The sequence below is a fragment of the Cyanistes caeruleus genome, chromosome 11 (genome assembly GCF_971803275.1).
Source record: "Cyanistes caeruleus chromosome 11, bCyaCae1.hap1.1, whole genome shotgun sequence".
NCBI classification, from domain to species: domain Eukaryota; kingdom Metazoa; phylum Chordata; class Aves; order Passeriformes; family Paridae; genus Cyanistes; species Cyanistes caeruleus.
Window position 1 is genome coordinate 18,024,367 of NC_141711.1, and position 20,228 is coordinate 18,044,594.

At 43.7% G+C, this 20,228-nt stretch overlaps 1 protein-coding gene across 7 annotated transcripts in view; it reads left to right on the top strand.

The window, feature by feature from the left end:
• Window positions 1–20,228, top strand: part of VGLL4 (vestigial like family member 4) — a 73,906-nt gene that overhangs the window by 26,271 nt on the left and 27,407 nt on the right. The window contains exon 1 of one of the 7 annotated variants that reach the window (XM_086846892.1): window positions 3,444–3,987. The exons of the other annotated variants lie outside the window; for them this stretch is intronic. Within the exon in view, the coding sequence (XP_086703018.1) occupies window positions 3,906–3,987 (82 nt within the window). The 5' untranslated portion in view covers window positions 3,444–3,905. Of the gene's footprint in view, window positions 1–3,443; window positions 3,988–20,228 lie in introns of those variants that run through there. 7 annotated transcript variants of the gene reach the window in all.

The following is a 20,228-nucleotide window of genomic DNA, read 5'->3' on the forward strand; positions in this document are numbered from 1 at the left end:
GCAAGAACTTGAAATGTCATTTTCCTTGTCATGCATTTCTGGGCTTGCTGCGTGTTCAGTCCATTAACTGCATTTCCTCATCACACCTGAACGCATTTCAAAGCAAACACCCCATCCTGCTTCAAGGAGAATTTTTGTTTTGCCTCTTTCCTGTGCAATGAATTCTAACAGAATTCAAGAAAACAAGAACAGGGATGTTGAGAGCAACTTTTCCCACACACTGCAGTGGAGTGTGTGGAAAAAGAAAAGCCTTTTCCTTCAGGCACATCGCCACCTAGCAACCCTTAACTCGAATTTGCTCTTTTTTTAGGGAAAGGAAAAAGGTAAAACCTGTTTTTAAATGTTCTTGCTTTATTCCTCCACCTCCTCCTCGGTGTGCATTGAGGTTTCAGGAGGTGCCTGTCTGACCTGAGGAGCTGCAGCTGATAATTATCTACTCAAAAATGGAATTATGCTGAGCAGCACTGTGTGGCCATGCAGACGTATCAGAGTGTGTCTCACCTCTATAAAGACTATTTTTTCTCTCAGTTGCAGAACTGGTCACTGTTTCGAGAGTTGCTCTCTGCTGATGATCTCCACGGGTGGAATTTCAGCTCTCTCCCGTCTGTGGGGTTGATTCTTGCTCATTTTCCCCCTGGAAGATGCTGTGGAGTGCAGGCACCAAAGACATTTCATTTTCTCAGGCTCTTCAGCACTGCCTGAGGCAGCAGCAGGTGTGAGAGGGTGGAGAAGGGAAGAGACAAAGAAAAAAGCAGCTCCCTGTGTGCTTGTAATGCTCTAAAGTGCATGTTCAAATTCTCTGAAACCCGTATATAAACTCTCACTGTCAAATCTGATATATCACCAACTTGATCCATTAAATTTTTTTTCCCTACAAAAATCCAGGTGAACAAATAATACACAGTAGTAAGGATTTCTTTTTATATTAAGCCCTGTTATTGACAGTGGTGATTTACCTTCTCTTTTTGCTTTCCTTGCTTTGTTTTTTGTGCCTGAGGTGGTAAGAGATTGCAGTGTGCAGACTGAATTTGCTTTCTGTGTTGAGGTGAAGCAGATCCCTGGGAGGCCGGAGCCTGTGCCCTGCTCTGTGGGATAACTGGGATAAAATGCCATGGGAATCCCAGCGGAGCCCGAGGCTGTCCCGGTACCTCTAGAGGCTGCTGTTGTGTTAAAGTTCAGGGCTGGGATTCTCTGCCAGGAGCAGCGAGTGTGCAATCCTAGAGGAAATACTCCAGACAATGAGAGGCAGAGGTACCTCAGCACGGGGCTGTGTTTGCAGCTACCAGGGTATAGAAGGAACTGAGGAAAAATTGCCTTTTCCCCCCACTGATTCACTGATTATTGGTTTCAGTTCAGTGGAGGATGTCCCAGATGAGCAGCAAAATTGAGAATTTGCTAGCAGGAACCAAGTGCTTTACAGTGACCCTGTCAGTATTTGAGGCTGATGTCTGCTGGACATGGGTTTGTTGAGCTGATAAAATTTTCTATCAAAGAAAGTTTTCCTAAGGAAAATGGATTCTGGGTTTAAAATGCAATATAAAAAATGTGTTTTCATTGATAATCCCCCCCCACCCTTTCACTGGGCATTGCTTTGTTTTCAGCACAGATATTTTAATTTAGGAGTTCAAGAAGCTCTTGGTGTTTGGTACAGTTTATTATTATTTATTGTGAAGCATGTTCATTATGCAACATTTGACAAGTCCAATCAGAGTTTGTAATGAAATGCTGAAAGCCATTCACCTAACAGGGATCATTACTGCCTAAAAACCTGTACACCAGTGACTACTGCTTTAATAAAGAAGAATTAACTCCTTTATTAGTGTCTGGACAGCACTCCTGAGTAAGTCAGTGGTTTGTGGACAACACCCAACCAGGCTTTTCCAAACTGCTTGAAGAAATATGTAACTTTGAATACAGAGAATTCAGATTGGATTTGGGATTGTAATGCCCATGTGCACCCTTGTTTTGTAGCACACCGCTCTAAAGGAGTTTAAATAGTGTTTTCTTCCTCACCACCTGCACCTCCCACAAAAATTCTAGTATTTTAAAGTGAAAAAATGGAATACTTCTTGTCCTTCCCAAGCACCCAACAAATGCGTTGCATTCATGTGAATTCAGGGATGCTCTCTATGTTAAAAACTGCACATATCAGAACATTGTCCCTAAAACTGGTGAGGGGCTTGCATTTCATGCTGAGGAAACATGCCTCTCTTTTTTTAATGTTGTAGGTGTGGATTTTTATTGTTGTTTATATCTTAGATTGCTCAGAATTGTTGATGTCTTTATTAGATAGCTGTTTTAATTTGATGGTTTGGTGTAGAATATTTCTGAGTGAACCCAATATGCACAACTTCTTGTGCCCTGCTTAAAAATCACAATACACTACTCTTTATTAAAGATATGTCTCTTTCTAGAAAATTTCACGGCCTACTTTAGTCTGTGTGCTTGCAACTTTTGCAAAACAGCTGTCACTTTATTAGATACTATCCAAGAAACGTGCTGTTACCTCAGCATCCTGTATCTGAAGTGAGGAGAAACCTTTTTTTATATTCTAGGCAATGTTCCTTAGACTGTTCCATAGGCACCAGCAGTTAATTTGAACGATCTGTTCTTATTGAAATACCCAGAGCGTTCAAGCAGCTCTCAAAATGCCATTACAAAGTGTCGCTGTGTGAGTTGCCTCTGTCGTGTCATCCCTTCCCTTTCTCTAGTTCTCAGGGTGGAAATTAAAGCGTTTTGCTGCTTCTGCCCTTGTGTGTACCATGAAGATTCCTTACCCCAGACGGGCAGGGATGAGCTCTGCTCCAAGCCGAAGAGGGCAGAGGGAAAATCAGGATTCCATCAGCTTTTTTTTTTAATTTTTCTTTTCGGATCAGCCCGAGCCTTCAGGCGCAGCACCGCTCTCCATCCTCTCTGCCATCCCAGCCCGAGCCTTGGCAGCTGCTCAAGAGCCAGAGCCCGGAATGTTTAACCACTAATAGCCCTTGAAAAATCCGAACTGGCTGTGCCCCGATGGAATTGCAGCAATGTGTGCGATGCCTGTTTATATGCAGAGAGAGAAACCTTTGAAAACTATTTATATATAAACTATATACACAGGGAAATGGCCACTGCCTCACGCCTTTTATTTTAATTGTCTCTCTCATTCCTGTGATTCCATTCACCATTCCTGTCATGCCAGGCCGTGCCTCCATGGCTGCTGTTGCTGTAGAACCGCATTACCCCTCGCTGTAAGGCGCTGAGGCCGTGCTGGGGAGCGAAGCGAGGCAGAGGGAGTTTTTAGCAGCGGGGTCAGCCGCCGTGCTGCCGCCCGTGCCCGCAGGAGGCCCCTCAGCGCCGCTTCCTCCCCTCGCCTCCTCCTCCTCCCGCCGCCGTTTCCTGTGCGAGCGGCTCTGACGCGGCCATGCCCTCCCTCCTTCTCCCCTCCCTCCTCCTCCCCGGCCGCCGCCCCCCGCTCCGTGCCGGGCCGCTGAGGAGCACAAAGCGGCGCCGGCCGGCAGCGCCTGCGCGGGGCGGGCCGGGCGCTGAGGGCAGCGGGCTCGGAGCGGGGCCCGCCGGGCAGTGCCGGGCACTGCCGCTGTCAGCGCCGGCGCTCGCAGCGGGCTGCGCCCTCCTCCCTGCCTGCCCCGCCGCGTTCGCTTTGCTTTTACGCTCTTATTTTTAATTATTATTATTTTTAATTTTTTTTTATTCTTTTTTAAACTTGGAAGAGCCCTTGGGAAGCGCCCGCACGGCTCCCCCGCCGCCTCGCAGCGCGTTCCCCTCGCGTTCCCCGGGCTGTCGGAGCCCGCTCCCCCTTCCCGACCCGCTCCAGGCTGGGCCTCTGCTGGCGTTTGGAAGCCGGGAGCTCCTCGGCACCGTCTGCCTCCCCCTCCCGGAGCCGCTCCTCTCCGCCAGCCCGATAAATGCTGTTTATGAGGATGGACCTGTTGAATTACCAGTACTTGGACAAGATGAACAACAATATCGGCATCCTGTGCTACGAAGGTAATAGTGCCTCGCCACGGGAAATCAGCGGTGCCCTCGCACGGGGAGGGAACGGAGCCCTCGATCCCTCGCTCGGGAGGGACGGATCCCTTCCAGGGACGGATCCTTCTCCCCGCGGTGCTCGCTGTTGTTTGTCAGCGGGAATGTTTTTGGAGATCGCCGGTGCGGGACGCCCCGCGGGCTGTTGTCAGAGCTTTGTTTCAGGGCTGGGATTTCTTTCTTTTCATGTGATTTTTTTTTTTTTTTAATTATTATTATTATTATTTTTTATTTTTTTTTCTTCCACAAGCAGCATTTTCAGCGCCAGCTTTCACTCGCCGGCGGCACTGCTGGCACTAAAGGCCGGGGGGCGGGCGGGGGTTTGTCCGTGTGGGGTTTGTGGGGTTTTGTTCGTGTGGGGTTTGTGGGGTTTTGTCCGTGTGGGGTTTGTGGGGTTTGTCCATCGGGGGTTTGTCCGTGTGGGGTTTGTGGGGTTTTGTTCGTGTGGGGTTTGTCCATCGGGGGTTTGTCCGTGTGGGGTTTGTCCGTGTGGGGTTTGTGGGCTTTGTCCATCGGGGGTTTGTCCATCTCTGCCGGCGCCGCGGGGCTGGGCCGCGGCCGGACGCGCGTGGGCCCGGCCGGGTGTCCGGCGTGTCCCCGCGGGCCGTGGCCATTGTCCGGCCCCCAGCGCCGCCCCGGGGCTTGCACAAGGCCCGCGCTGTCGGCCGGGGCTGCGGCTCGCTGCCCTCACGCTGTCAGCCCTCCCTGCCCTGCTGGGAAGGCGCCCGAGGTAGCAGGGCAAAATCAGTTCGTTAAGTGCGGACTTTTCTCTACGTGCGGCTGCGAGGAGCGGTTATGGCTTGGCTTTGCCTGGAGAGAAAGGCACCACTGAGCTAATTCGGCTTGGCAGCGGGGCTGGTTTTGCTGTAGCCACACACAAGCGCCGCGAAAAGCCTTTTTTTTTTTTTTTTTTTTTTTTTTTTTTCTGATTCAGCAGGAACGTTTTCTATGTTCGTTCGGAAAATAAACTTGCTGGAGTTGTCAGGAAAGAAACAATGAGGAGCGTACACAGGCCAAGAGATATCTGTTCACACTGCTCAGAAAAAGGCCAGGCCAGAACGCAGGCAGCTGAATCTCACTTTGGAAATTACAGCCTTTTCTATCCCTAAACCAGCATGGCCACATTTCTTCCCTTCGGGAAGTGGAGGGACTCCCTGTTTTACTGTTGATATCTTTATTTCTCCTTTTTTCCTGCTTTTTCTTTCCTGCACAAATATTATATATTCACTTGGATAAAGCTCTTTTACAGAAGATTGAGCTGAATAATACAAAGCTGGGGTTCCATGGAGTTGAATTCCCAACTTCTTTCTTATCCCATGCTCTCTTTGTTAGAGCAAGAAAAAAGAGACTACTTTCAGAATCCTTTAACTTTTTCATTTCAGGATCCTTTAACTTTTTCACTGCTCTGTGCAGTAGTTAGTGTTTTCTTATTGTTATTGTTACAACTTCCGATGAAGACCATGGAATTTTATGCAAACCTTTATTTACGTAATACATCTGAGTGTTTTGTTGACTAAGTTTTGTTACTCTGTAGTTTTGGCTCATTAGTTCAATTCATTGTAATTATGCCTAATATTTATGGAAGATTCTTTCCAGACCCCTTTTTATTCCCCATCCTCTTCTCCAGTAATCGTTATTGAACCAGATCTTAGCTTTAATAGTTCAAAAGCAAAAGAACAGCTTAAGGAATACACTCTACTAGAGCAGTTTTTGTTTAGGTTAAACATCTGTTGCTATTTTCCTTATTCTAGAAGTTAACATTTTTAACACTAAAATAAACACACACAAAATGAAGAGAAGAAAAGCAAAACTTCAGTGGTGTTTATAGTGAGGTGTTTATATCCCAATGGTTTAAATGGTGTAAACACTGGCAACATCTGCTCTGAGCTCAAAGGGTGTTTTAGAGATGCCTACAGATCTTCCAGTCCTCTGCCATAGTATTTATTTTATAAGTGAGTTGTGTCAGTGGTGATGGATCTTGTCTTTCCAGGGACACTGTTGCAGTAGTAGCTACATTGACAACAAAACACCCTCTCAAACTCAAGTAATTGGGGTTTATTGAAGGCCACACTTGAACTACTTAAAAATTGATGCCTTCCTGGAAAGTGCTTTTGAAGATGTAGGATAAGATGCAAATACATTGTGTGGTGGGGAAAACAGGTTTGATATTTCAGAGGAAAGAATGATGGGCCTATAGGCCTCAGGAAGCAGATGGGTTCCTTGTTCCTTTAGATTCTCTCTTGAAACATTTGTTTTTGGTTTTTGAGATGATTTCTATGATGGTGAGATGTGTCAGTGTGTTTTATGAAGTTTACTGATGGTTTTACTCTTCTGGCACTGGAACTATTGGATTTGCAACAGCCTGTGGATCAGAGATGTGTTGATACCTAAGAAATAGGAAAAGTTCCTCTGCTGTGTGCATTTGGCAAGCCTTCAGTTCGACATGGAGGAGTGTAATTTGCATCCCAAGAAGAGTCCTGCTTTTTCTTGCCCAGCAAGCGTCACAGATAGCAATTTGTTATCTGTGGGCTCCAGGCTGCTGAGTTAATGCCAGCCCTGGAGAGCCTTCCCTGGCTGGGAGGGGCAGGAGCCTCCCAACAACCTCAGCTATGTCTTCATCTCAGTCTGCTCCTAAATTGTGCCATCCATGGTCCCGCTCCAGCCATGGACTTTGGAAATATTGTCCAGGTGCTGTTTAGTTCATTAAACACATCTCTGGTTTTGGCCTCCTCTCTGGGAGAAAAGAAAAAATGGTGATAATGTAGATGGGATCTGCTTTGTGGGCAGCAGAGTATCCTTCTGCTGGAGCTGGGAATGGGAGAGCTGGAAGTTCTCCCATTAGCTGTTCAAAAGTGAGGCTGTGCTGCAGGTTTAGCTCACCTGAGGTTGGCTCTTTACTCAAACATGATTTATCTTTTGTTGTGAGGTTGGTGAACCACTGGCACAGGTTCTCCAGAGAGGCTGTGGAGTCTCCACCTTTGGAGATGCTCAGATCCCACCTGAGCATCCCACCCTGCCTGAGGCTGCTTTTGAGCAGGAGTTTCTAAATGACCTCTAAAGGTGCCTTGGTAGCCTCTTGGAAATCTCTGTATGCTCATGCAATTAAAATAGCCACAGCCAGGAAAAGATTATAACCAAAAAAGAGGGGAAAGAGTTTAGAAAGGGGGTCCATAACTCTGAAGCACAGGATGAAGCCATTTCCTTTCCTGAAGGTTGTTTGTTTTACATTGATTATTTGTGTCCTTTGGAGGGTTTTCTTAATCTCATTACTAGTCCCCATGATGCCCCATGGTAATCTCAGATCTCATGCTTTTGGAGGAAAATCTGACTTTTAATGAGTTGATGGGGTTTTTTTATCAAGTTGCATAAAAAAAGAATTGAGTTTTGTCTCTCTCTCCAGTGAAAGAAAATTTTTAAATCATTCAAATGGGAAAGCTTAGTCCTCACCAATGGAAAATGACAGATATGTCAGTGATGGTCAACCATTTCAAGCAATTTATTGTAATAGTTTTGGTGCAGTAGGAAAGAAAAGAAGAAATAATTAGAGAATTGTTGCCTTGGCATCTGGATGCTCATCTTTAGCATGAATACATCTGATATTATTCTACTAAACATTTGCTGCCAGTGATCAACAATGGCCAGTTTAATGAGTAGTGCTTTCATATCATTGTTTTCTTCCTAATGAGCTCAGGGCCATCAGGAAGCTCCTGGGAGCCCTGGCTGGGGTGCAGAGGCCAGGGAGCAGCACCATTCTGAGACAGGCTGGCATTCCCAGCGCTTCCTATCAAATGACAGCCACTTGATCTGGGCAGGTATTCAGGGCTGGAACATCTGCATCTTGTTTTGTGGTGGAAACTCACTTAACTGCAGCTCAATATTCCTTCTCAGCCCGGTGTGTGAGGTAATGGAGCGCTCAGAGTTAAACAAAACAGAGCACAGTGATGCTGCTCTTTGACTCCGGGGCTGTCCAGCCAGTTTTGGCTCTTTGTTTCCCACGGAATATGCATGAGGAGGTGCAGTCTCCAGGCAGGTTTGTTTCATTCTCTTGTTTATCACAGATGGTGGTGTGTTGGAAGGCAGATTTCTGCCTTCCTTCCTCTCTCTCTCTCTCTCTCCCAGTTTCAGATGCTGTGGGTTATTGCTGCATTCTCAGGGCTGGAACTGTTGCTGGGAAAGGTATAAAGAAATGCAATAAGATGCTAAGAAATCCCCCAGGCATGTTACTTGGAGCACTTAAAATAGTTATGCAGAGTTCTCTGGATAATCCAGAAGACTGGGATTTTTTTTTTATTTTTTTTTTTTATTTTTTAATGAAGACAATTGGATACAGATTTCTAGCAAAACACCCCTTTTTGGTTTCAGGACAGCTTTCATTAGTTAGTGGCGTATTACATAATTATTTCACTGACTTCCTGTAAAGCTAGAGCATTCCTTGGCTTGCAGAGCTGGGTGTCCTCTCATGGCACTGCAAGGCATCCTGAAAATGTGTCTATTTTCCCCAAAAGGCCACTTCAGATGTTTGCTATCACAGATCCTGCTAACTTCATTTGCTTTTTAGTGAAATGCAACGTGTTTTCATAAGTTCTAAAGAAGAGCTTCCATCAGCTGTCTCTGCTGACCTTGCATTTTTCTCTTTCTTTAACAGCAGTTTCTCCTATTAACTGCAAAGTTTGGGTTAGTTTCTAAATATGTAAAATGACTTAAGCGCTATTCTTCTGCTAAGAATTGGATAAGAATCTCCTTCACGGCAAATTAAGTGTTCTTATTTGTAACTCAGTGTAAAATTTCTGTTCAAAGCCATGTAAATTAAGATGCACCTACAGAACGTTCCCCATTTATAAAACATTCTGTGGGTTTTGTATTTTCAATCTCTTTCATCTTCAGGAAGAAAAACAAAGCTTCACAGTTGGGCCTTTCTTGCTCATTTCCTCCTAGCATGAAGTTGGGAATATCCTCTTCAGGACTGACATCAAAATTCAGTTTATTTTCCTCATTCATCAAAGGCAGGATAGATTTAGGTCATACTTTAACTTTTTTTTTTTTTCTCTTGGAGTTCTGTTGTTCTCACCCTGGATGCTAGTTCAGCATTTGTACTGAGAACTCAAACAAGGAAATTAAAAACCCAAATATAATAAAGTGTTATCCCACAGCTTTCTGTAGATAAGATAGGCAGCATATTTTTTTTCCTGAGATAAAAGGTAGTGAGGTTTGTAGCAGTAAGTTGAATTCTGTGTTAATGAGCAATTTGCTTAAAGGCTGTAACTTGTTACTCACAAGTCAAATTTGTTACAGTGCCAGGTCTCTTTGGATATAAATCCAGGGATTTTAGGAGACATTGAAAAAGCTTAAATTGCTCCAGAGTTTGAACAATGCACTGCATTGTATGGAGAGCTGTTGGAGAAAAAATAAAGCTTAAACAACAGTCTTCATTGTGTGGCATCTAAAATTATGAATGAAAAAGTTCATCCATATGTATTGGCTTTGCCTTTTTTAAATATCTGCTTTGCATGAAAATAGTTGTCTATTAATTTCTTCTTGAGGTTTAATACAGATGGGCCTTTATATTTGATTTTGGCTGAATAGACTACAGAGTTTGAACATGCTGCATGCAGACAGAGTGCCAAGCAATTTAGCAAAGTTGTTTACACTAACAATAATCCAGCAGGACAGAGCCTATAATTTCTCACTGATAATAGTGTGAGGTAGTGGTGAACACAAGTTCCTGGAGAAGTGTTTACAAAAATGGCTTTATACTTCCTCAGCCTTAAAGAACCGTGAGGGCTTTGGGGTTGGATTCCTTCTCTAAAGGCAGCCAGCTTTTCCTGCAGCCCGGATCCTCCCCCTGGAAATTGCTCTCCAGACCAGCAGGGATAGCTGCACACACAGGGGCATTGTTTGTCCCTGCCTTTGGGGAGAACTGGGATGAGGCTGGGGGGCAGGAGCAGACACCACGGGTGCCACCAGGCTCCCTCTGGATTTCCTGGGGCACCCTGCCCCTGGTGACAGTGGGCTGGGCGGTGAGCGGAGCTCGGGGAGCGCTGCTGTGTGTCCCGGGAGCCATGGGAGGAGATGGGTCCTCCAGGGCACTGAACAGGCAGTTGAGCCCTTAATTGGGGTTATCTCTGCCCACTTGTAAACCTCACATCACAGATGGATGGAGCTGGAAGAGGTTTGCTCTTAATAGCAGGAGTAGCTGGCACTGATTGTCGGGTAAGGTGAGCTTGGGGGACTTCACAGAAAAACAGAATATCCTGAGCTGGAAGGGACACACAGGGATCATGGATCCTATCCCTGCCCAGACCCCCCCAACAATCCCACCCTGGGCATCCCTGGGAGCTCCTGGAGCTCTGGCAGCCTCAGGGCCGTGCCCATTCCCTGGGGAGCCTGGGCTGTGCCAGCACCCTCTGGGGTAGAACCTTTCCCTGAGATCCAGCCTGACCCTCCCCTGAAACAACTTGAGGCCATTCCATTAGAAAAGGTCAATCCTTGTTAAGAAATATCTCAGTCCAGCTTCTTGTGCAACCTTGGTGAAGTTGAGGTACCTGACACCATCACAGCGTTGGTTCCAGCCAAAGAAAAAGTCACCCGGAAACCTCGGTGAGGTGATGGGACTTCATCAAAGATCTTCAGAGATCCAGTTTGAATAGAAATGGCAGTCCTTAAATCTCAGGGTGATATGGGTGGTGGGGACAAAAGTGTGAAAAGTGTGTTGGAATCATTCCTTATCTAAGTTTCACTGCACTGGTTGGTATCAGATTTTTTTAAAATAACACTTCTTTCCCCTTTTCTTTTAAACTTAGTTGTTGCTAGCATTAAAAGCAAGAACTTGTTAAGTGTAGTAGCACTTGGTGCAGATCAGCTTTTCCCCCTGAAAATGTTGTGTGATGTTTTGTGCCTCGTTTTGGTTTTGGAGAAAAAGCTCCTCCACAAGCGGTGTTGGTGGATAGAAGCAGATAGCAATTGGGATAAAGTGGAATGTTGCAGCCTTGGTGGCACACAGGGAGGAAGGGAAGTTGCCTTCAGCAGGCTGGTGCCAGCTCAGTTCCCTTCCAAAACCTGTGGCTCCTGTCCTTTCCTTATTCCCGTTGTTTCAAGAGTCTCTGATTATTTAAAGACATGTTCCTTTTCACTCCTCATCACTTTGGAGTGTTCCCTGTCAGCTGTGAGAACCAGGCATTGTAATGTATAACTTTCCTCCTATTCTTCCAAATGTTGCTAGCAGGTTCCAGGAAATATATTTGCTCTCCCAGGGAAAGTTTGGAACCAGTTGTGTTTAAAAAGCAGTAGTTTTTCCTGGAAACCCATTTGACAGGGCAGGCATGGAAACCTCTCAGCACTGCACTTTCCTGCTTTGTGAGGCTTAATATTTATTTCTCAGCATGCAGAAATAGGGATGTTTTTGCCTTTAAATATGGGTTGTAGTTAGATGTTAGAGAGATTTAGTCCATTTTTTAAATTTTTTTTTACCCAGGGTAGGAATGGCACTGTTGTATGAGAATATAAACCAGTTTGGAACATTTATTCTGTTTTGTTTAATCTCAAAATCCCAGAACAGCAGATTGGCTTTGTAGTTACAACCTACAAAGTGCCCAGCCATCTTTTGCATGAGAGGAGTGAAACCCAAAGCTGCCAAATGGATCTTTTTGAGTAGCTGGTGTTCTTTTGGGAATGAGTGGGGATTTACTTCTTTTGCAAATGGTATCAACATGCTACACCTGCACTTTAGAGATGCTGTTGAGACTTTCAGTTTTGTTATTTAATTGCTAATGTTTAGTAGATCTCACTTCTGAAAGTAAATTGAGATTCTTGTGACAGTAGCAGATTTGGACACTTTCAGAGCAGAACCTTTCAGAAAATTATGGTTTCTTGGCTCCAGATTACAACATTGGAGTTGTTTTCTCTGATGCTCTGCTGATTGTAATTAAATGTCCCTGTAAAGAAAATTAAAGTTGTCCAGGCAAAAGGAAACCATTTCTGTGAATCTAAATGATCTAGGAAGATCAGTAAATGCCACACAGGAGCCAGCCAAGTCAAACAGGACAATTTAGTTGTTCTGTTTATATTCTTTGGAAAGCAACATCTTCTAAAGCAGCTTAACAAAAACTGCTCTTACCATAGTGAAAAAGAAGTTGACATAACTGTGGCACCTCCTTTGTGGTGCTTTTATCCAGAACACATGAAATGAAGATGGGCTGAGGGAAGTGCTGTATGATTCACATAAGACAAGTCTGAACTCGGCCAGTTCCTTGGATTTAGTATAAATATTTATGGCATTGAAGGGGATTTTATTTTTTTAATATTGTTCCTCATGCTCTGGATCCTTTCTAGAAGTGCTCCTCAGACATCTGGTGTGCAGTGGTGCTTGTTTAACCCCCACGCTGCAGTTTTCCTGCTGTGGCATCTCGGAGCTCTCGCAGCCACTCTGTGCTTGGTGTGAATTAAATCTCCTTGGGCCAGCTGGGGCAATGCTGACGTGCACACTTTTCCTGCTGAACACTCCAAACCCAGAGGTGAACACTCTGCTCTTGTCCTGCTGCAGGCATCACACTGAGCTATTTACCAAAGGTGGCAAAAATAGGAATTCCAGCATTAGCAAGGATGTTTACAGAGCCTTGGCTGGGTTCTCTATCTTCGAAAATGCTTCTCTCGCTAATGTTACATAATTCATGTATTTAACTCAGCTCATGACAAAAAAAAAAAGTTTAAAATATTTGTTATCTTTCTTTAAAAACTCTTAAAAGCCCAAATATCTAAAACTGTGACTGCTTTGAGGTACACTATGTTTGCCTTAACGGCTAATCCTTGGATATTCTGGGTTTTTCTTTGCAGTACAGTAAATTGAACACTGCCCCGTTTGAGTTCAAGTGTTTCTCAATTGGTGCATTTAGCAACAATTATGACAACAAACATTTTAATGCTCACATTTGCATATATTTTTAATCCTCTTTGCAGAATCCTTTCTCTCACAGAAGCCCAGTTAATTCAACTTTTAGCCACCCCTGTGAAATAAACAATGAATATTATTCTTATTTACAGTGGGGATAAAGAGCTGTAACTGGTTGAACTCAGAGAAGTCTGGGATAAAGCTGACAGCAGCATTCAAAGTGCCTCAACTGGAATGTTTTGCCATAGCTGCTAAACCTTACTGTAACATCTTAGTAAAGAAAATGGCTTTTACCTGTTTGAGATGTTCAAATAAAATATGTCCTTAGTCAGCTAAGCAGGTAAAAACAATGATTCTTGGACTGATGCTGCATGGACTTGATCCTTACTTTGTGCTCAGCAGTCATGGAGGTGAAACAGCTTTTAGACCAAAATATTGTGACTTTGGTCCCTCTGTAGAGGAACCCACTCAAACTGAGGTGGTGGAATCTCCTTCAGTGGATGTATTTGAGTCCTTTTAGCTGCTAAAAGGAACAAGGCCTTGCAGACAACGCTAGGAAGAATTTGAGGTTCCCCTGTGAGCCACAGGAGCTCCCCAGGTCTGTTCCTTTAGATCAGAGCCCATTGAGTTGGATAAAAGGAATATGCCCACAGATGCCAGCAGTTAATTTTTATATTCTCCTTGCAGGATGAGTTGGGATCAGAGATTTAATGAAATAGCAGTCCAGCTGTGCTTGTGCAGTGCAAGCCAGGCTCAGCCCATTTCTGACCTGAAGCAGGGCTTCCAAACCTTTTAATTAATAACACAGTGTCTCACTGCCCCCAGCATTGCTGTTTGGGTCCATTAAAAACTTCACAGTTAACACAACCCCTGCTTAATTGTGGGGTGGAACTTCTTAAATGTGTGATAAGGGGGTAGAGATCTGCAGAAATGTTTTTCAAGTGAGATGGGAAGGATTTAACAGGTGATTCACTGGGGAATTCTATCATAGTAATGCAGTGAGAGGTTTGATTTCTGGCTCCTGTGGGGATAGTGTGATGTGAGCTGTGGGTCACAAACACACAGCTGACATACTTTTGGTACCTCTGTTTTACCAACCCATCTGCACTTCCCTGTCTTTTCTGTCAGGATTTAGCTGCTTCTGCAGCTCTGAAATAAATAGAGAGAAAGAATTTTTGTTGTCAGAAGGGAGATTCGGCTAAGGACTAGCAGGTATAGGGCAGGAAGACACAGCGCTAATTAAAGGGCTTTGAGCAGCAGAGTGTAACTTCAGTGCTGCTCACCTCTTCCAACCCCCTGACTGTCAAGATAACTTCAAAAATAAGAACCTCTGCTTGTTCTTGTTTTTCCAAGACTTCTGGGAAACCTGTCCTCAGTGCCCAGAAAACTGTGAGAAAGGCTGCCCAGGCAGCATGTAATTTCTTGGTAGCAAACACAATCCCTCCCTCTATCTGCCCTGCCTTTGCTTCCCCTTGGAGAGAACACTGATTTGAAGTGACCCTGCAGCTTGGCCCCACAAACCACCCCTCTGCTTGTGAAATAATAAACAGTCAGGCTCTGAGCTGGACAGTGCTGCCATCCATCCATCCCCTGGCACCACGGGACTGGCTCCCTTTTATCCCTGGGACAGCCTCCAGCAATCCCAGCCCTGCTGCTGGGCTGGGTGGGAGTGCTTGAATTCACATCCACCTTCAGTCCTTCTGGGCAGGAATTCCTTCTCTGCTACCAGCTTTTTCACAGCTAAACCTCATAGTAGAGCAACAGTTTTACAGCTTTTGTGCTTTCTGGCTAGCTACAATTTTTCTGCACATCTCTTCAGAGCCATTTTCTTTTTCCCTAAAATTGATGTAGTTGTGTCATGAACCCAAGATTAAAAACTGCTCTGTAAGAGGCACAGATTTAGTTTTGTCTTTTCCCTTAGTGGTGCTGTGTGCCTGTTTGTTTTGGAAGACAGTGCTGTGGGGAACAATGGTGATATTTTAGCTTTTATATGTTCCTTTACACCAGCACCCATAAACCTGGAGAAATTATATGGAATCCTTTCCTCTGAATCTCATCATCTGCAGTGTTCTCTGGGCTCTTCTAGAAGCCTTCCCAAGTTCTTGGATATTAAAACAGTATGAGAGCAGCATCTGAGGGAATGTTGAGTTGTATAATAATACAATCCAGAGGATTGAAACTTCTATATTATACACTCTACAGGGTTTGTGCTGAGCTGAATTTGCTTTATTTTACTGTCTGAGGCAGTGGCTGGGCCCTGTCTCAGCCTCAGCACAGCCCTGCACACGAGGAAGGGGCAGGCTGGCACATCCTGCTCATTTTCCATGGCCAGAGCATGGTCAAAAGACGATCTTGTTTCCCTCTGAAAGGCTCCTGTGGTTGCTGAGGATTCCCAGGGTTGCACTGCCCCGCACAGTTGTCGCTGCTCCCTCGCTCTCCCTCTGCACAAGGGATTTTGGAGCCCGTCCTGAAGGACAAAGGGATTTTGTTCTCCACAATGGATTCTTTGTGGGAGATGGGTTGGGATTGTTCTGCTGCTCAGAGGATTAAAATCTTGGATATTCTGTCCAGTTTGGCTGGAGGGGCTCAGTGTCCCTCATCTGGGAGACCGTGGGGCTGCACATCAGGTAGCAAAACCAAAGTGGAAATGCAACTTTTTCCTGTGTTTGTGGGGCCAAATGTGATTTTTTTTTTTCTCATTTCACTGTGGTTTAGGAAGAGTATTTGGTCAGCTGGATGCAAGTCCCAGAGATCTCCTCAGGAAGTTGCACAGTGCCCTGAGCAGTGACCCTGCTTTATTGCAGATCCATCCCAAAGGCAGCACCCACCTGTACATGTCTTGTCCTAACATTTTAAATACATCTGCTTTTCTGTTCATATTTTAAAGCATTTCTATCCTCTCTTGAGGGTCGTTTTAACTTCCAGGTAGGGAATTTGGGGAGAAATAAAATGGGAATAAAAGAAACATTGCTGGAAAGTGCGATATCAGGTTTCACAGCTCTTTTAGAGAGCTCATTTTCTTGATGGTCCAAATTTTTCCACATGCAGCAGAGTAGAATAATGTGAGAAAAGGTGTTCAGAGCATGTTTATTTTAAACTGCAATAAAAGCCTGCAGTACTTCCAGAAATAGGCTCCAGTTGAAATAAGTGGAATGTTTTTTTTACCTTTCTATTGCACCTTTTGCTTCAAATCCTTATGAAGGAAAGTGTGCACAATTTATTGGATTTTCTTTTAATATGACCCCGTTGCAAGCGAACATCTCAGAATTAATGTTTGAAGCAGGGTTGCTGTAGAACATCTTGATTGTGTTCATATCCTCAAGGGACACTGAACACCCAGAATTTAATTTGTGTTGCAGGATCATATCCATGCAATATCAGCCATTGGAGCAGGGTGGGGGGGTTTAAACCTGAGTATCCACTAACAGCAACAATATCAAAAAAAACCCCCAAACCAACCAACCAACCAGAGTGAGGGTAACAAATATTTTCTCTTTGGGGGAAAACTTTCAAATCTGAGCTTTCACAAATTGAATTTCTCTTTTCTGCCATCACATGACAATACAGCTATAAGGTAGGATTTAGTGCATTGAAATACTGTTTTAGCCCCCAGTCTTAAAATTTCCTCTGTTGTGACAGTGCTGTAACTTTGATTTACTTTTGAAATAGATGACAGGGCTTCTGGCTTTGATTGTTTCAGCTGGTCTTTGATTAGTTTAGCTTTGCCATCTTTTATGTAATAAAGTCATTTAAGGCTGAAGTGACTGAAAAAAGAACACCTGAATCTGAAACCACCTTTGGTCTGGGAAGCAACACCTTCAGCATGTTGTCTTAAATATATTTCATTCACAAAAACAATTTTTATTGATAATGATTTCACATTTTCAATAAAATCACATTATCACAAGTGTCTTTTGCTGCCCAGTAAAGAAGAATGTCATGTTTGCTAAGCAAAAAAGAACATGGAATTTACTGTTTTCTGCAGGAAGTGTGGATGATTCTTCTCCTTTTGTCTTCCTTTCTCCCCTCCTGTGTTTGGGATGCCCAAGCTGCTGCCCTTGGCTGGACTCAGGAGCTGGGCTTAGCCCAGAGCTTGGTTCTTGTCTGCACAAAGACAAAATGATAATTGTGCTAATTTTTAGTCCCTCTTAACTGACCTTAGATGCTTGATACAGGTTTTTTCCTGGGAGAGCTGGCAGAAAGGCTCAAAGGTTGCTCCTGGGGTGCAACCCTTGAGCACAAACCCATCCTCTGTCAGAGAAATCCTTTTCTGACATGGATGTTAACAAATATTGTAGACAACCCTGGTGTTATTGATCTGGAGATCAGTGTAGTTTTAGCACTGACTACATCCAAATCTTGCCTGCCAGATAACTGAAATCTTGTTTTAGCCACAGGTTGTACGAGTTCAGGTACTCTAAGCAGAAAAATCAATGCTTTTTTCAGAGTTTTGTAAGAGTTACCTAAATGGGACATTATCTTAAGTGAGAGCTGTGAATTTATGAAGTAATCTCATGTCTAAAGTTAGACCCAAGCCTGAGTCCATTGTTGGGCTGGAACTGAACACAGCTTCACAGTCACAACTGTTGAGGTGTGAAAGCTGCAGTTTGACAGAGGAAATATTAAGGAGCTCTGCCAGACCACAGCATTAAAATTTATTCCAGCCTGCTTTCCTTGTGGCAGATCTTCTGCTGCCCTGTTTCCTGCCATGCCATCACTTCTTGCCTCCTTACCAAGGAGACTCCTTCAGCTGGTACCCGGTATTTTCAGGTACCTGAATTTTTCAGGGGAATTTCTCAGCCATTGTTGAAGCATTCAACAAATATTTTTTTATTAATCTTATGTATTTGTGAAATAGTTTGTGGAACTGAAGCAGTTCCCCAGCCAAGACAGTCGATGTAGCCATTATTTTGTACAGCTGTGCTTTTACAGTGTGAGGAGAGAGAGTTTCAGATGAGTAGTCAGTTTTTCACACTACCTTTGAAGGAGCAAATAGGGTAATGTTGGCTTGGAGGAGGCAAATTTGCTATTTTCTGCCTGTTGCACTGTAATTTTTGGTACATAATACAGCATTTCCAAGACCTATTAAGTAGAAATGATCTCTAATTTTGATTAACAATATATTTTTGGAAGGATCCTCGAACAAGCCTGCTGCTGCACCAAATTCTGGCTCCTTTGTGAGGCTTTTGAAGGCAAGAGGAGGAAAGTGGGTGGAGGTGGTTGAATGCAGAGGTCACTATTTAATGTTCCTGCCTGCAGTGTGGAGCAGAACGTGTCCCTGCTTGGCAGGCAGGGGCAGCTGGAGGAGCCAGCACAGAGCAGTCACTTTAATCACTGTATTTCGGTTTTGGCCATGGGTTTTCTGGCGTACAAATCTCTGCATAGTGGTAGCCAGAGCTTGCTTCCAGGAGTAAGTGCTTTTCATATGTTTTGTAAACGGAGGAGAAGAGGCTTTTGCCAATTTTTCTCCACATGTGTATGTGACTTTCTGGTTTCCTAAATTAGCTTTTTGTTATCGTAGCAGAAAGTCAGTAAAATATGTGGCAGATAAAGGAATCAGTAAGTTGGCTGCTGAAAGAAATCAATCAATTACAATAAAGAATATTTCCAAGATCTGGTTTCTTAGCAGTGTGTTTTAATCAGGCTGTTGCCATTAATACTTAATTTTTTTGTTGTTCTGTAGTTTGCTGTTTTATTCTGGTCTCCAGATAGGCCTGTTTTATGTACTCTAAAGGAAATACAGACTACTGTCACTCTGTTTACAGTGCTTGATCTACTGCTTCCCAGAATTAAGTCTTATTTAAGACCATCTTAAATCATATCTTCCGTAGAAGCAACCCAGAAATAAAATAGTGGTGCAGAATGCTGTTTTTTTGAATAAGGGATTTTGTTTGTTTTTCTGAGTAGGAGTTGCAGAAGTGCACAGCAATGATATTTATAAATAATACAGTTTGTGATTTTTCTTGGGATGTCTTTCATGGTGACCAAAGATTTCCTCCTGAGAAAGGATTCATTTGTTGTCTTTGGTCAAGCAAGTGAAGCAAATCTGCCTGGGGCTGCACACTTTGCAGCTTGCCTGCAGCCTGTTTCACACAGAGTGATTTCAGGGGAATTTCCCAGTGCCAGGGCTGTCAGTTCTCTCCCACTGTACAGTGTGAGGTGAAATAACAGCCAGAGCAGGCAGCTGGCTACATCTGCACAGGGACCCTGGTGCTGCATTGCAATTCTGGCCTGATAACTTGTTTTGATGACTTGTTGAATTGAGTAAATTGTGGTGATTTCCCTGCTTGGTATTTGATATCTCAAATCACGGGGTTATTTTTATTTTGTTCATGAATTGGAATTTTTATGCCATTTATCCCAATTTATGTTGGCACAGACTGACTTCTGTGTTTGCCATAGTGGAATAAAACATGCAGTAGTTTAGAAATCCATTCAAATCTATTTGTTATTTAATCTTTAAAAAATTTAGAAATAAATTTGATTAACAATAGAAAATAAAATAAATTTTTATTTTAATAGAAAATAAATAGAAAATAAATTTTATTTTGTAGTGTCTTTTTCACATCTGTATTGCCTTTGTGAAGTTCTTGGCTTTTCAGCATATGCCATGAAAGTAAATTTTGATCTTGAATGAAGAGAAAAAACTGCCCTTGAAGTTTTTTCTGTTGTCTGTATCATGTAGTACTCATTCCTGGGAATCTGGCCTTAAGAACATGCGGCAACTCCTCTCACTAATGAGAGTTTGTCTGCAGGTATTGGAAAAAGTAATTAAAGGTGTGATGCCCGTTAATTAAAGTCTGTTTAATGCTCTTGCCCATGATTTTTTAATTATTAGAGTGGCCTGAGGTCATAGTAATTCAATCCAAGACCTTAAAGGTAAGGACTTTGATGACAAACACCACAACTGAAGAATTTTAAGTTGTTGTGTTTTTTTTTCTAAAAGTTAATAAACTTGTCAGGAATTCATTCTTGTGGATAAATCCATCTGTCAGATACAGAACAAAAAACAGACGAGGGCAGTGCCGGGATTTTCTTTCGAGGAGTTTTATTCTAACCTGCCTAAGGTCTGCACCATGTCAGTGTTCAGCTGGCAAGACAAAGCCTTTCATTTCTGGGTTGTAATTAATGCTCAGCCTTTGTGCATTAAACGCAGCCAGCGGGAGAGAGGAAATTGGGAGGGGGGATAGGATATGGCAGCCCCGTGTCCGTGCAGCCCATACCGAGTCACAGGAAGGAAGCGTGCTGCCACAGTAGTGTATATATTTATTTTTTTTCCCCCAGTCTTTGGTGACTCCTGGAGCTCTCAGACAGATTT